This window comes from Lissotriton helveticus, chromosome 8 (genome assembly GCF_964261635.1).
Source record: "Lissotriton helveticus chromosome 8, aLisHel1.1, whole genome shotgun sequence".
NCBI lineage: Eukaryota > Metazoa > Chordata > Amphibia > Caudata > Salamandridae > Lissotriton > Lissotriton helveticus.
Window position 1 is genome coordinate 55,696,755 of NC_136069.1, and position 16,499 is coordinate 55,713,253.

At 49.3% G+C, this 16,499-nt stretch overlaps 1 protein-coding gene across 1 annotated transcript in view; it reads right to left on the bottom strand.

Moving 5' to 3' along the window:
- The window catches only part of PTGFRN (prostaglandin F2 receptor inhibitor), a 443,807-nt gene that overhangs the window by 194,124 nt on the left and 233,184 nt on the right, over positions 1 to 16,499 (bottom strand). Inside the window, exon 4 of the mRNA XM_078656608.1 lies at positions 9,442 to 9,825. Coding sequence (XP_078512734.1) covers positions 9,442 to 9,825 — 384 coding nt within the window. The remainder of the gene's footprint in view (positions 1 to 9,441; positions 9,826 to 16,499) is intronic.

The window sequence follows — 16,499 nt, forward strand, 5'->3', positions numbered from 1 at the left end:
TTCTTGAGGACATGAAAATGCGGGTAGGTCCTTACCTCTGTAAGGAGATGACGCTGCGGGGTAGGTCCATACCTCCTTGAGGAGATGAAGGTGCGGGGTAGGTCCTTACCTCCATGAGGAGATGAAGATGCTGGGTAGGTCCTTACCTCCTTGAGGACATGAAAATGCGGGGTAGGTCCTTACCTTCTTGAGGACATGAAAATGCGGGTAGGTCCTTACCTCTGTGAGGAGATGAAGATGCAGGGTAGGTCCTTACCTTCTTGAGGACATGAAAATGCAGGGTAGGTCCTTACCTTCTTGAGGACATGAAGATGCGGGGTAGGTCCTTACCTCCTTGAGGACATGAAGGTGCGGGGTAGGTCCTCACCTCCGTGAAGAGATGAAGGTGCAGGGTAGGTCCTTACCTCCTTGAGGAGATGAAGATGCGGGTAGGTCCTTACCTCCTTGAGGAGATGAAGATGTGGGGTAGGTCCTTACCTCCTTGAGGAGATGAAGATGTGGGGTAGGTCCTTACCTCCTTGAGGAGATGAAGATGTGGGGTAGGTCCTTACCTCCTTGAGGACATGAAGATGTGGGGTAGGTCCTTACCTCCTTGAGGACATGAAGGTGCGGGGTAGGTCCTCACCTCCGTGAAGAGATGAAGGTGCAGGGTAGGTCCTTACCTCCTTGAGGAGATGAAGATGCAGGGTAGGTCCTTACCTCCTTGAGGAGATGAAGATGTGGGGTAGGTCCTTACCTCCTTGAGGAGATGAAGATGCAGGGTAGGTCCTTACCTCCTTGAGGAGATGAAGGTGCGGGGTAGGTCCTTACCTTCCTGAGGACATGAAAATGCGGGGTAGGTCCTTACCTCCTTGAGGAGATGAAGGTGCGGGGTAGGTCCTTACCTCCTTGAGGAGATGAAGATGCAGTGTAGGTTCTTACCTCCATGAGGAGATGAAGGTGCGGGGTAGGTCCTTACCTCCTTGAGGAGATGAAGATGCGGGGTAGGTCCTTACCTCCTTGAGGAGATGAAGGGGCGGGTCGTTCCTTACCTCTATGAGGTCATACATGTGCGGGGTAGGTGCTTACCTCCTTATCCCCATGAATGGAGGGCGGAGCAATCTTTGCTGCATTTCATGTTTTTTTGCAACTTTTATCTGGAATAAAACAACTTTACCTCAAACTAACTGTGAAGTTATTGGCTTTTAAGAAGTGCAGAGTGGCTCTAACGCATCTCCAGATGTTACACCCCTGACATCTGTTATAATGTTTGCTGCTTCCTCGAAATGTCCCTCCCTTGTAGGAAGTCCAAGGAGGGGTACCGGGCGTGGAGATTGTTTGGCGCTCTGTAAATGCATTGTGAGAACAGCCAACTTTGCACCAAGCCAGGGTTTTTTTATTTTACATTTTTTATTGATTTTACATAGTTATTTTTAATGTGAGTTTTAACTCTGCTGTGCTCTGTGGATATTTTGCAGTTAACTGCATTTCATATATTATCATATATAGAGCTGGGTGCCTCGGGAGCCGTACAGACTGGGAGAGATAGTGTTCTGGGACTATATTGATGCATTTCGGTGCGCGGATTGATACTCGTGTTAATATGTTTTTTATATCATGTTTTGCTATGTTCTTTTTTTATTCTGCACTTTTATTATTTTATTTAAAGATCGAATAAAGATTTTGGCATGGACTTGTTGTTTGGGTAGCTCGCCCAGAGTGTGCCTCACTTCTTGGATATTGTAGCGCTGCGCCCCCCATGGACGGTGCACTGCTCTGGGGGCTCAGAACCCGGAGGCTCAGAAGAGGGGGGGGCGCGCCCTGGGCAGGGTGGGGGGCACACGCCCCACCCATCCCCGGTGGGATTATGGCAAAGACTTCAAACCCCCGCTCTTTGTTCATCGTCGCCCACCACAAACCTGGCTGTTCCATTGTTGCTGTGGGGGTCTAGCGCCTAGAGGTGGTCGGAAACAGCTTGAGCAATGATAAGAGAACTGTCTCAAGATAGCGTCAATCGGTAATCAGTGATTCGCCGGGTTACAAAGGACGAGACACACCTAAAGAATCGAAGGCAGTCGAGATAGCACGCAGCACAGGGTGCGTCAGCAGGAGCGCTGGGAGCCGAGCAGCTGCCTCTGGCGGGAAGAAGTGTGTGTGGGAAATGAAGGGAAACTCCAGACGTGTTTGTTTACTTTGTGGGGAGGGGCCGACAGGAGCTCTCAGGCTTCACCGTTTGTTTAACTGCAGGAAACTTTTCAAAGCTGGATCCAAGGGCCTCCAATCGACCCTACCAGAGGGTCCCCAGAAGGGAAGGGCAGCCACAGCAGGCTGGAGATTCGCCCAAGAGCACACGGGCTGCCAGCAATGCACAGGGAGGTGCAGGGAACGTTTCAAAGCTGGATCCAAGGGCCTCCAATCGACCATACCAGATGGTCCCCAGAAGGGAAGGGCAGCCACAGCAGGCAGGAGATTCGCCCAGGAGCACACGGGCTGTCAGCAATGCACAGGGAGGTGCAGGGCACTTTTCAAAGCTGGACCCAAGGGCCTCCAATCGACCACACCAGAGGGTCCCCAGAAGGGAAGGGCAGCCACAGCAGGCAGGAGATTCGCCCAGGAGCACACGGCTGTCAGCAATGCACAGGGAGGTGCAGGGAACCTTTCAAAGCTGGACCCAAGGGCCTCCAATCGACCATACCAGATGGTCCCCAGAAGGGAAGGGCAGCCACAGCAGGCAGGAGATTCGCCCAGGAGCACACGGGCTGTCAGCAATGCACAGGGAAGTGCAGGAAACCTTTCAAAGCTGTATCCAAGGGCCTCCAATCGACCACACCAGAGGGTCCCCAGAAGGGAAGAGCAGCCACAACAGGCAGGAGATTCGCCCAGGAGCACACGGGCTGTCAGCAATGCACAGGGAAGTGCAGGAAACCTTTCAAAGCTGTATCCAAGGGCCTCCAATCGACCACACCAGAGTGTCCCAGAAGGGAAGGGCAGCCACAGCAGGCAGGAGATTCGCCCAAGAGCACACGGGCTGCCAGCAATGCACAGGGAGGTGCAGGGCACTTTTCAAAGCTGGATCCAAGGGCCTCCAATCGACCCTACCAGAGGGTCCCCAGAAGGGAAGGGCAGCCACAGCAGGCAGGAGATTCGCCCAAGAGCACACGGGCTGTCAGCAATGCACAGGGAGGTGCAGGGCACTTTTCAAAGCTGGACCCAAGGGCCTCCAATCGACCACACCAGAGGGTCCCCAGAAGGGAAGGGCAGCCACAGCAGGCTGGAGATTCGCCCAGGAGCACACGGGCTGTCAGCAATGCACAGGGAAGTGCAGGAAACCTTTCAAAGCTGTATCCGAGGGCCTCCAATCGACCACACCAGAGGGTCCCCAGAAGGGAGGAGCAGCCACAACAGGCAGGAGATTCGCCCAGGAGCACACGGGCTGTCAGCAACGCACAGGGAGATGCAGGAGACTTTCAAAGCTGGATCCAAGGGCCTCCAATCGACCACACCAGAGTGTCCCAGAAGGGAAGGGCAGCCACAGCAGGCAGGAGATTCGCCCAAGAGCACACGGGCTGCCAGCAATGCACAGGGAGCTATGTTCATGTGATATGAAGATGACGCCATGGTGAAACCATCCCTGCCTGCCCCAGAAGCAATTTACACCCACTTGAGGCCAGCCACCCTCAGCAGCAACAAAACAGATGTGCTGTGAGCGTGAAACGCGATTACACCCCCTCCTACCCCCCCCAGATTGACTCACTGCCCTGAGCCTTCATCACACCCAAGCGGATGACCTCTCAGCAGCTGAAACTAAAGTACGAAAGAGAGTTCAGGGTTTAAATCTACTTTGAGAGACCCAATAGGTGAAATCAACTAACAGATACAAACAAGCATTGGCAAAGTCAACCAGTCTCGCCTTTGGGACTATAGTCCTTGCCAACTGTTAGCCACGCATCCTGGATGCGGTGCAGTAGGGCTATAGTTTTAAAACTAAAAACAAAAACTTTCACGTGGGTGTCCACATGTTGTAGGTTCAAGGATGCTCGTTTCCGGTCCAGTGAGGACATGGCTTGGTAGTTCGGGCTGGATTTTTCCCATTGGGCACAGGGTCAAGACTGATTTGCATATGGCTGGGTCTAAACTGGGGTAGCATTTATCCCAGATCTCTTGACTGGGTGTGAATGTTTGATTTCTTCCGCATTCCATCCATCATTTGTGTGTCTTCTGCATAGCGTTGCACTTTCCGATGAAGGCACGGTGTTGCACATTCTGCTGAAGGTATAGCATTGCGCAATCTGCTGAAGGCACATCATTGCACATTCTGCTAAAATGTAAAGCATTGCAAATTCTGAGGATGACATGGTGCTGCACAGTCTGCCTAAAGCACAGTGTTGCATAGTCTGCGAAGGCACAGCATTGGGCGGTCTGTGGAGGGCACAGCGGTGCGCGATCTGCGGAGGGCACAGCGGTGCGCGATCTGCGGAAGGCACAGCGGCGCACGCTCTGCGGAGGGCACAGCGGCGCGTGCTCTGCGGAGGGCACAGCGGTGCGCGATCTGCGGAAGGCACAGCGGCGCACGCTCTGCGGAGGGCACAGCGGCGCGCGCTCTGCGGAGGGCACAGCGGCGCGCGCTCTGCGGAGGGCACAGCGGCGCGCGCTCTGCGGAGGGCACAGCGGCGCGGGATCTGCGGGGGACACAGCGGCGCGGGATCTGCGGGGGACACAGCGGCGCGGGATCTGCGGAGGGCACAGCGGCGCGGGATCTGCGGGGGGCACAGCGGCGCGGGATCTGCGGGGGGCACAGCGGCGCGGGATCTGCGGGGGGCACAGCGGCGCGGGATCTGCGGGGGGCACAGCGGCGCGGGATCTGCGGGGGGCACAGCGGCGCGGGATCTGCGGGGGGCACAGCGGCGCGGGATCTGCGGGGGACACAGCGGCGCGGGATCTGCGGAGGGCACAGCGTTCTGCAGAGGGCACAGCGGAGCGCGATCTACGCAGGGCACAGCAGCACGCGATCCGTCAAAGGGCACATCGGCGCCCAATCCCACGAAGGGCACATCGGCGCCCGATCCCGCGAAGGGCACATCGGCGCCCGATCCCGCGGAGGGCACATCGGCGCCCGATCTAGCGGAGGGCACATCGGCGCCCGATCCCGCGGAGGGCACAGCATTAGGCATTCCGCAGAAGCACAGCATTGCACAGTCTGCTGAAGGCACAGCGTTGCACAGTCTGCCGAAGGCACAGCGTTGCACCGTCTGCCGAAGGCACAGCGTTGCACCGTCTGCCGAAGGCACAGCGTTGCACAGTCTGCCGAAGGCACAGCGTTGCACAGTCTGCCAAAGGCACAGCGTTGCACAGTCTGCCAAAGGCACAGCGTTGCACAGTCTGCCAAAGGCACAGCGTTGCACAGTCTGCCAAAGGCACAGCGTTGCACAGTCTGCCAAAGGCACAGCGTTGCACAGTCTGCCAAAGGCACAGCGTTGCACAGTCTGCCAAATGCACAGCGTTGCACAGTCTGCCAAAGGCACAGCGTTGCACAGTCTGTTGACGGAACAGCAGGGCACAGTCTGCAGGAGGCACAGCAGTGCACATTCTGCTGAAGGCACAACAGTGCACAGTCTGCTGAAGGCACAGCAGTGCACATTCTCCTGAAGGCACAGCAGTGCACATTCTCCTGAAGGCACAGCAGTGCACATTCTGCTGAAGGCACAACAGTGCACAGTCTGCTGAAGGCACAGCAGTGCACAGTCTGCTGAAGGCACAGCAGTGCACATTCTCCTGAAGGCACAGCAGTGCACATTCTCCTGAAGGCACAGCAGTGCACATTCTCCTGAAGGCACAGCAGTGCGCATTCTGCAGAAGGCACAGCAGTGCGCATTCTGCAGAAGGCACAGCAGTGCGCATTCTGCGGGAGGCACAGCATGGCGCATTCTGAAGAAGGCACAGCATGGCGCATTCTGCAGAAAGCACAGCATTGCGCATTCTGCAGAAGGCACAGCATTTGAACATTCTGCAGAAGGCACAGCATTTGCACATTCTGCAGAAGGCACAGCATTTGCACATTCTGCAGAAGGCACAGCATTTGCACATTCTGCAGAAGGGACAGCATTTGCACATTCTGCAGAAGGCACAGCATTTGCACATTCTGCAGAAGGCACAGCATTTGCACATTCTGCAGAAGGCACAGCATTTGCACATTCTGCAGAAGGCACAGCAATGCATAGTCTGCTGATGGTACAGCAATGCACATTCTGCTTATGATCTGGTGCTGCGCATTCAGCTGTAGACACAACATTGCACATTCTGCTCAAGGCACTACATTGCGCATTCTGCGGAAGGGAATGCATTCTGCGGAAGGCACAGTATTGCACATTCTGCTGAAGGCACAGCATTGCACAGTCTGCAGAAGGCACAGCATTGCACAGTCTGCAAAAGGCACAGCATTGCACATTCTGCTGAAGGCACAGCATTGCACAGTCTGCTGAAGGCACAGCATAGCACAGTCTGCAGAAGGCACAGCATTGCACAGTCTGCAGAAGGCACAGCATTGCACAGTCTGCAGAAGGCACAGCATTGCACAGTCTGCAAAAGGCACAGCATTGCACAGTCTGCAGAAGGCACAGCATTGCAGTCTGCAGAAGGCACAGCATTGCACATTCTGCTATGCCCCGGTGCTGCACATCCTGCTGGAGGGTGCTGCCTCCTGCTCTTCTGGCCCCAGAGGACACTGCTGTGCGCTCTGATGCAGACCTGGCGCTGCGCGTCACAGTGTTGTGCCGTCTCTGCAATGCCAGGACCCAGTGCCAAGGAACAGGGCTCAGTGCTTTGTGTCTTTTTAATAAACCAACACAATCGGTGGCATTGTGGCCGCTCGTTGGCATGCATCGGACTGACGGGGGCGCAGGGCGCTGTGGATCCGGGTTCAGCCCTCGCCTTCCTTTCTGCACGTGCTGCATTCTTCCAAAGCTCGTGCGTGGCTGCACCTTGGGTGCTGTCTGCCTGGGGAAGCCTCGCTCTCAATGAAAGGGGGGGGGTCTCTGCAGGAATCCCCTCAGTGAACGAGCAGGGAGCACGCGGCGTGCGCAAGAGAACAAAGGGCCACCTGGGCTGGCGCGCAGGGGGGGCGCTGGGATCCGGCCAGAAGTTGGACTAAAATAACTCTACAATTAGCGGGGAGAGGGGTGGGGGGAGCAGAAGGAACCACTGTCAGTGTGAGGGGGGGAGAAAACATTTCAAAATAGCAACGTGCACAGAAACAAGCCCCGGCCCCTAGAACGAGCCCCTGCTCTCCAGCTCCAGCCCCCACAGCGAGAAGCACAGGGTGGGGTGGAAACTGGAGCTGTCTCAAGAGGGAGGGGCCATAGGTGGCAAAGGGGGTGGATGGGGGTAAAAGGAGAGCACCGAATGTGGGGGAAATGGCAGAAAACAGGGGAAGAGCAGTGTGGCATGCGATTAAAGGCCTGCTGGGAGAGAGAAGGGGACAGGAAAAGGAAACATAAAAGATGGACAAGAAAGAAGGGAGCGGGAGATGAAGGGGAGAATGATAAAGGAAAAGACACCGAGATGGAGAAGGAGGCAGAGAGAGAAGGGTGAGGAGAGAAAGATGTGAAAACGGGAGACCGAAGGGGAGAAGCGAGGAGAGAGGGAAGAGGAAAAGAGAATGAAAAACAAAAAGACGGAGACGGAGGGAGAGAGAGGAAGTGGGTAGCTGAAGAAAAAGAAGCAGCTTTTAGAAGGATAAGGAAGGAAAGATGAACATGGAAGAGGGGGAGAAGCGAGGGGAGAGGGGGAGAAGTGAGGGGAGAGGGGGAGAAGCGAGGAGAGGGGGAGAAGCGAGGAGAGAGGGCGAAGCAGCGAACGGGGAGAGGAAAACAAAGAAGGAAAGAAAGAAGGGTGGAGAAGGGGGTAGATGGAGATGTCGAAGGGGTAAGAGATGTAGAAGCACAGAGTGAGAGAGATGGCTCAGCGAGTTGGTGGGTGGAAGGGAAGCATGTTACATGCAGAGCCCCATCACTGCTAGACAATGCGAGCACCAACAGGCCCCGGTGGTCTGCCCAAACCCTGGATGCAGCAGGGACACTCCAGATTCCACTGAGTCCAGCTCTGTCCCTGTTCTCATGCAAGTGATACTACCTACGTGTTGGTAGCAGCCATTTCTAACCCATTATCGACTCTCTACAAGGTCCAAGACGAGCATAAAGTAAACGGGTGATAGAAGAGGTAACTGGGCAGTGGACGGTTACTGCATTGTGATGTAGTGTTCTTTAAAGAGGTCAGTCTTCAACTCTTTCCTAAATTAGAGCAGCGATGAAGTGGTCCTGAAGGATACAGGGATGTTGTTCCAGATCCTGGGTCAACAGAGCGCCTCCAAGTACTGGAGCATCAGTTCACTTCTCAGCACTTTGAAACTATTTAGTTGGGTAACAAACTTTCCAAGAGTCCTCGTTACCGCTCAGCTTCTCCTGGCGGTTCTGCACTTGTCGACAGTCGTTATCGCTCAGCTTCTCCTGGCGGTTCTGCACTTGTCGACAGCCGTTACCGCTCAGCTTCTTCTGGCGGTTCTGCACTTGTCGACAGTCGTTACCGCTCAGCTTCTTCTGGCGGTTCTGCACTTGTCGACAGCCGTTACTACTCAGCTTCTTCTGGCGGTTCTGCACTTGTCGACAGCCGTTACTACTCAGCTTCTTCTGGCGGTTCTGCACTTGTCGACAGCCGTTACCGCTCAGCTTCTTCTGGCGGTTCTGCACTTGTCGACAGTCGTTACCACTCAGCTTCTTCTGGCAGTTCTGCGCTTGTCGACCGTCGTTTACCACTCAACTTCTTCTGGCGGTTCTCAAATTGTCAACAGCCTAGCGCACCACATGATTCTAAAACAGGTGTCATGCTGGAGAAGGAAAGGTAACCTCATTTCACCGGCATGCACATCCTCTCCAGATAACAATGCGCTCTCAATTCCTACCCAATGCCCGTTACCCTGCTCACGGATACTTCGACAATGCACACTCAAGAGGACTCCTAAGAGGCCTTCTTCAAAGACCCTCTTCTCAGCCCACTCTCTTTTTATTTTCAACAGATAGACACTTGGCGGAGTCTAGAGACCATGTGAACCGGAGGAGAAGACGAGGACTAGATAAATGCTGCTCTATGTAGAAAACATTTCCTAGATTCATCTCAGGAAAACTTGGATCAAAGAGAGCAAAATAGGGAAAAAGAATTGAAAGAAAGGAACAAAATAAGTTGAATAAATGAGCAGGGTTAACGGAGAAATATTGGAAAGAGGCTAAAAAAGTTGGAAAAATGGAAGAGATCGGAGAAAGAGAGATACAATGCAAAGAGGGAAGAGAAGGTGGCAAAAGGTTGATCAAAATATACAAATTACTGGAGCCAGTAACAGCCTGGAAAGGTGCAGAGATTGGCTCTTGGTGACCGCATAACAAGCACAATAACTTTAATGTCGAATTCACTTACCGGCTGCACTCAGGGCCACCATGGCAGGTGGCGAGGTCTCCTCGGTGGCTTTGTACCAACTCCCATTGCTCTGCGGCAGCCAGATGCTCACACGGCAGAAGTAGAAGCCACCGTCCGCGTCTTCAGTAGCATCCACACTCAAGCGGTAGGATCCGGACTCTACGTGGCTAAGGTGGGTACGGGCAGACTCCATCACCACAGACTGGTGGTCCATGCTAGCGACGACCTCAGAATTCTCTAAGCTATCATCAGGAGTTTGACTGAAGTACCAGGCCACCTCAGTCTGGGCCATACCCTCCACCGACGCAACCACCACACACGTCAGCTCCAAGGGGTCCCCTCTGCGTAGAGAGACGTCGCTTTCATTGACGGACACGCTGAGAGCTGTGGAGACAAGACAAAACAGCAAATGATGCCTCCTGACATTTTTTCTTGTGATAGGAAATACACAATGATTCAGCACACACCTAATGAGAGATAGTGTGTACCTCCAACACACAGAAAATGGGTCCAAACCATGGGGCACAACATTTCACAATCAACAAGGAACACATTTGGGATGAACAATGAATAGGAAAACATTTTCTGCCGATAAAAATGTCATCAATTTACTCCAATGAATGGATACATACTTTAAGAATTAAATTATTAATGCATCTTTTAATTCTTGGTCAATAATGCACTCTCAAGCAAGTTTGCGTCACAGTACTAATAAAACAAGTATTGGCAAGCACAACAGGTCTGGGGTTCGCTGCCAGTTCTTTGGCTTTGTCAAGGCTTCTTTTGTTAGGTTTTTGTAAAACCTTATTGTTGGGGGAGCTGCCGGAATCTCACCAATATAAATAAAATAAACCGGCTAAAAGTAACAACATAAAAATGGTTACAAAAAGTACGCATTGTCACAGAAGTCCCACATGTCTTCAGTAAAAAACTACTCTGTATACTGAGGGGCTCCAAGTAAAATAGCAGAATACAGTTATATATAGTCAAGTTAGCCCATGTCTGAAGTTGACTGACCTATTGCTACACACTGTAGTGGGTATGAGAAAAATAAAAACGAAAAAATTGAACAGTAGATAAAAAGGGCTAACACATATCATATATATATATATATATATACATACACACACACACGCATACATATATACACACACATACATACACACACACATATATATATATATATATATATATATATATATATATATATATATATATTACCTACTGGCGGTCGCCAGTAGGTATATATAGTTAGGATTTTTTCTCTATGGGTTTTTTGAAAATTCTATGTCTAATAACTTTGGCGTTTGTGGACGGAATTGGCTGAAATTTTCAGGAAAATGGCACATTTTGTTTCTGAGCAGCCCCTGAAAATTTTGGGGGGGTTCGTCAAGGGGGGGCCGAGAAAAAAGGGGGGTCCCAAAACGCGTTTTTCCCATGTTAATTTCCATAGGGCGGTTGGCCTCACTTTTAGCCCGAACGGCTGAATGGATTTGCACGAAACTTGGCAAAATTGTAGGGACTGGTAGCCCGATGTGCCTTTTGTAGGTCTCAATATATGTGCTCCAGTGGATTTTGAGAAATTAACGTTTAAAAAAATATATATATCTGTAACAGCGGACCGGGCAGCGCTCTGGTTCGCGGACTTTTCGCGCAACGGAGCTTTGTGAAGCGAAGCTGATTGGTTCTCCGGCGTCTGTCAACATTCCAAACAGTCCGTAGCGGCCGCCATCTTGTCTCTCGGTAGGATCGAGAGACAAGAGGAGGTCAAAACAAAGGGGGAAATAACTATAAGGGGGCATAGTAGATCCTCGCTGACCCCCTAGGTTTGATGTGGAGGTTTTAAAAGGGCCCCGCGGGGCAAAAAAAAATAATAATAATAATAATCGAACGGCTGAATGGATTTGCACGAAACTTGGCAAAATATTAGGGACTGGTAGCCCGATGTGCCTTTGCTAGGTCTCAATATATGTGCTCCAGTGGATTTTGAGAAATTAACGTTCAAAAAAAGATATATATCTGTAACAGCGCTCCGCTTCGCGTAACGGAGGTTTGCGAAGCTGATTGGTCATTCTGTCACTGGGCTATAGTTGGGCTACATCTGGCTGATATTTGGGCTACATTTGTTTTTTTGTGTGTCTGGCGGCCATCTTTGGGCTACATTGGGCTACATTGGGCTTCATTGGGCTACATTCGGCTAATTAGCAAATAGCTCATCGCAAACTAGGAATGGTAAAGAATCGCTATTTATTCCTTAAAGTTCGCTATTTAGGAAATGCAAAAAACTTTGATGATACATATGGCGGTTCATCTCTAACAAGATAAGAAGCATAGGGATACATTTATGATGACTGGCGCATCACCAGGGATGTGTTAGTCATTCTGTGCCGCTGTTCCGTCACCTATGGTGTGCTGCATTTACAATGCGGCGCATCATGGGGCAAAAACAGCACAGATGCGTGATGTATCTGTGCCGTAAAGGTGGCGCATTGCTGGAGTTGTATCGCAAGTGTGATGAAGCTCCAGCAAGGGTCGGGGGTGCCCCTGTCGCAGGGTTTCTGTTCTCACACAGAACTGTGGACAGAGGATTGGTACCTCGGCGAATGCATTGCTGGAGTTGTATCGCAAGTGTGATGAAGCTCCAGCAAGGGTCGGGGGTGCCCCTGTCGCAGGGTTTCTGTTCTCACACAGAACTGTGGACAGAGGATTGGAACCTCGGCGAATTAGGGTGTCCCAAAACTCACGTTAGTAATCAAAAACTCCTTAGCAAGCTAGGTACAGTGTCACATTGGATATAACAAACTCTCAATGTTTAGACAATCCAGAATATGAACTTATAGTACCTCAGGATACGTGGAACTCATGAACAGTCGGTCGTTATAGATTTCTTAGAAACCAGAACATGGAGTTAAGAAGAACAGATGTGTATTTGAAATGTTTATTTACTAATGCCGTCTTCTCAGGCGTAGTACCTTAGATAATAAAAGTACACATATTATCAGTAGCAAAATTACCAGCATAGTTACTAGTACATAAAAAGTGAATGGTGATAGTATGTTAACATGCTGTAAATGAATAAGAGTTAGCAACACTTATAAGCAGCCGCGGGCCGTGGAGGGAGTTACGGTGGGGCAGGGAGGCGGGGAGGGGGAGGGGCAAGGTAGAGAGGGCTCCACCCTGCTTCTCCCCCTCCCCGCCTCCCTGCCCCATCGTAACTCCCTCCACGGCCCGCGGCTGCTTATATCTCACCCTCCCTAATACACATATTATATTATTTGCTAAGAAGGTCTCTTTGTGTTGGTTTAGGGCGTGCCTATACTTTAGTGTCTTAGATTTGAAGGAATCACATCAGCATACACCAGCTCTCTCTTCATGTGAACCGCATCAACTGTTGTGTATGTGTGTTCGACAAAGCAATATAAAACCCGCCTCATGCCCAGAATTGGCAGAAGTTGCACTTATGTTATGAGTATGAAGTCGTGGAGATCAGACCTCATAACAATTCTGTATCGTGTTGTTCTTGAAACTTTAGCACTCGCTGTACAGATATAGTTTAACAAGTAAAGCAGATAGTAGACCAATAACATATTATTCTCATGTAAACCACGATGAACTACTAGGTGGAAAGCTAAAGCAACAACTAAGTGTCGTGTGCAGAAGTTGCAAAAAAGGAAAAATGGCGTTTAAACCGGTAATGAGCCCATGCTAACTTAACACGGTGTAAAGATATCCAGGACCTAGATGACACCTCCTCATGATCCGGAAACGAACTGAATAAGATAATAGAAGTGCCATCTCATGAGAGCAGATTGCAAGTTTATATGTGGACGGTCCGCAAGGTAAAGCATTAAAAACTAGGAAAATTTAATGCTAAAGAAAAATAAAACAGCCAAGTACTTTATCGAGTCTTAAGCCAATAGGCAAGGTAAATAATAAAAACTTGACAAATAAGTCAATGAATTGTCAATGAAATGCTAGTACTCAGCATATCAAATATGAAAAAGGTCTATGACATAACTGTGTATGCAAAATAAGCTGCAACAGCCTCCAATAGGAAGTCACCGTCTTCATCCGAAAACAGTTCAGCCATCCAATTTAAAAGCGGAAAAGAACATACGTGCTCTCCCAGCACCGGATCCTCTATCACCATCAGAGGACAGCTCGGTGGGTTTTCAAGAAAGCTCTGTTCCAAGAAAGACTGTGCTGCCGCCAGTAAATTCCAGGGACCAAGTAGTCCATGCATCAATGCCACAGCCATAATCCTTTCGCCAGGACAAACCAACTCGTGAGTAATGATAGGAGTCATCAGCTGATTAAAGTCGACGTCAGGAGAAACCGGTCCGCAGAGACACAAATCAATGGCCCAATCGAAATCACAGGTCAGGCAGTGAAATACAGGCTGGACACAGGTGAAGTAGGAGAACCGAAAAGATAATCCATATGCCGTGCTTAATATCGCCAACGGCATTGTGCCATAATATTCTAGCATGCGATTGCGGAACAGTGTCAGCAGCTGCAGGGTCGGAGGTTGCATAGGAGGGACATCCATATTTAAAAATGTAAAAAAGCACAAGAGCGTCCGCTGGTAATGCAAGTAAAAATGCCAATCCACGAACCAGAGTGCAGAAAATACAATGAAAGGAAGCAGGGATGACTCCAAAGATTTTCTCAAATGAAGTCACGAGACCACTGGTAACAACTTTAAAAAAGTGTGCCAGGGACTTTGTGGAGGATGCGTTAAAGATAGTCGGAAACATGTTGCTGAAATTGAAAGGCAAATCTTAATTGAAAAGAGTGTGCACCTCTGTACGGGTGTTCGCTATGTGAAGTACGAAAGTTTCACGGGCCGAACTCAAGGCCACCTCTCTCTGAGACAAAAGAGCTCTTATTCTTGCCATGCCGTTGAAACGTGTCCCAAGGTTGGTATTTGTGGCCAGATTGAAAACTCCCTATGTTCATGTGTGGGAGGAAATAGAACATTTCTGCAGCAAATAACCCGTTCACTTACTGTTACGATAAAAGGAATACTTTTAATTAACTCAGAACAATCTTCATTATTGAGCATCAAATAACTACCATTTTCCAACAACTTGAACGTGGGGATGATAGCAGGAACTGGCGTGCCTTGCAACACGCAAGCCATATTTGGTCGGTGTTTGTTGCATGAACCGTGTAACTGTAGGTGCCTACACATTAGTGAATGATCTGGCGTCTCAGTGCATTCCTCTCCATTCAGATAAACTTCTTGATCATCTTTGAAACATCTGTATGTGTATGGAAGCGACCAGACCTCATGAAGAAAAGCACTACCTAAAGGTTCATAACGACCTATTGGTATATATTTCATACAATTTGAAAACTTATATAAAGCAAAAGGCAGCGTTATTAAACCGTGGATAAGGCATGTTGCCAAAAAACCCGCAATCCTCTGCTGATGATGTCACTGAGCATGTCATGAATGATGTAATATGTGACATCATCAGCAGTGGATTACGGATAATGGTATCTCTAGTTTACTCCCTTATAGCTGTCTTTCTTTTAACATAAGTGTCTGTTTCCTTCCCTTATACTTACTGTTTTTGGTTCGCTTCCGGTTCGCGAACTGGGAAGCGAACTAAGAGAAATAGAGGTTGGCACAGTTCCAAATATTGTACCAATTTTTTAATAACGGGGAGGTAGTTCTGAAAAGAACTTTTTTTTTTATTTTTCTGAACATTTTTTTTACTGTTTTTGAATTTTTCGGAACAGTTTTATATTTTTTTGGGTTTTTCTTGGAGGGGGCAATGAAAACGATTCATTGTAAAGGGCTCAACAGGAGCAACAAAACAAAAAAAAGAAGTATTTATTATTTTGGGCGTTTCGGACAAACTTGCATATGATAGTCAATAGCTCTGTTGATCAGAGTGATGCTTTTTTCTCCGTAGGAAATGAATCCATCGCAAAATGCGCAGATGTGTTTTACATCACCAAATCTCATTTGTATATTTGGCACCATCTCCCTGCCCTCTGGTCCCGTTACTTCCGGTACAACAGATCTTCTGTCCATAATAGGGAGATTATCTAGGTCGTTCCGAAACTGTGCAGCACTGTAGTTGTTAGGATGCCACCTAGTCATATGGCGATGCATTGTGTAGTTTCCGAAACTGTATTTTTTGTCGGTCCCTCTGGACAGTCTATCTTGACATATAAGGCAAGTTACGTATCTTGCATTTACTTTTTTCTGACCTTTGGGAATTTTAAAAAATTGCCAAATGAAGTTTTCTTTCCGGTGAGACGTCCTGGGCTGCTCAGGCAAAAACTGCCTCTCTTCGTGCTCGTCCTCCTGTTCCTCTTCTTCTTCTTCTTGTTGAATTACAACTTGAGCAGGTGGTCCACTCTTCCTTGGATGTGGTGGAGGTGGTGGGGAAGCACCAGCTGAAGCTACTAAAGAAGCCATTGCTCAGTGATCACAAAGGGTCTTTCTCTCACAATGATGAAAGTCAGAGTGAGGAAAGAAGGAGGGATTTTCATCATTTGGGAAAAACAAGAGTTCTCAACCAATCAAAAGTGTTCATTTTAGAATATATGACCTAGTCTTACATCATTAGGAAACCAAAAGTGAAATGAACCAATGAAAAGTGTTATTACCAAGTCACATGACTTGCTGTGTTTACGTTAAGCGCTTTGCAGGGCCTCCCGGTTTGCTTCCAGAAACCTGCGCTTTGCGACTCGCTTCGCGTACCAGTTCGCTAACGTAGTACGTCATATGACGTATCACGCGACAACGTGAAACGTCATGCGGACGGGAGGCGTCACGATGTTGTTTTGTAACGCGGCACTTGCGGTAAAGAAACGTTTACCGGCTCGCGGTCTATTTCGCGGCATCAAGGTCAGCTAACGGGAAGCTTCCCGATTTGCGAAGCGGGAACGAAGAAAAAATTTTTTTTTAAAAAAAATGTATTCATAAACATATAAAATATATTTTTGGATTTAAAGAAGAATACATTTTACAGCTACAGATATTAGCTGTTAAAAAACCAATGAAATTCACAGAAAAAACCATAGGTTATGGACCATAT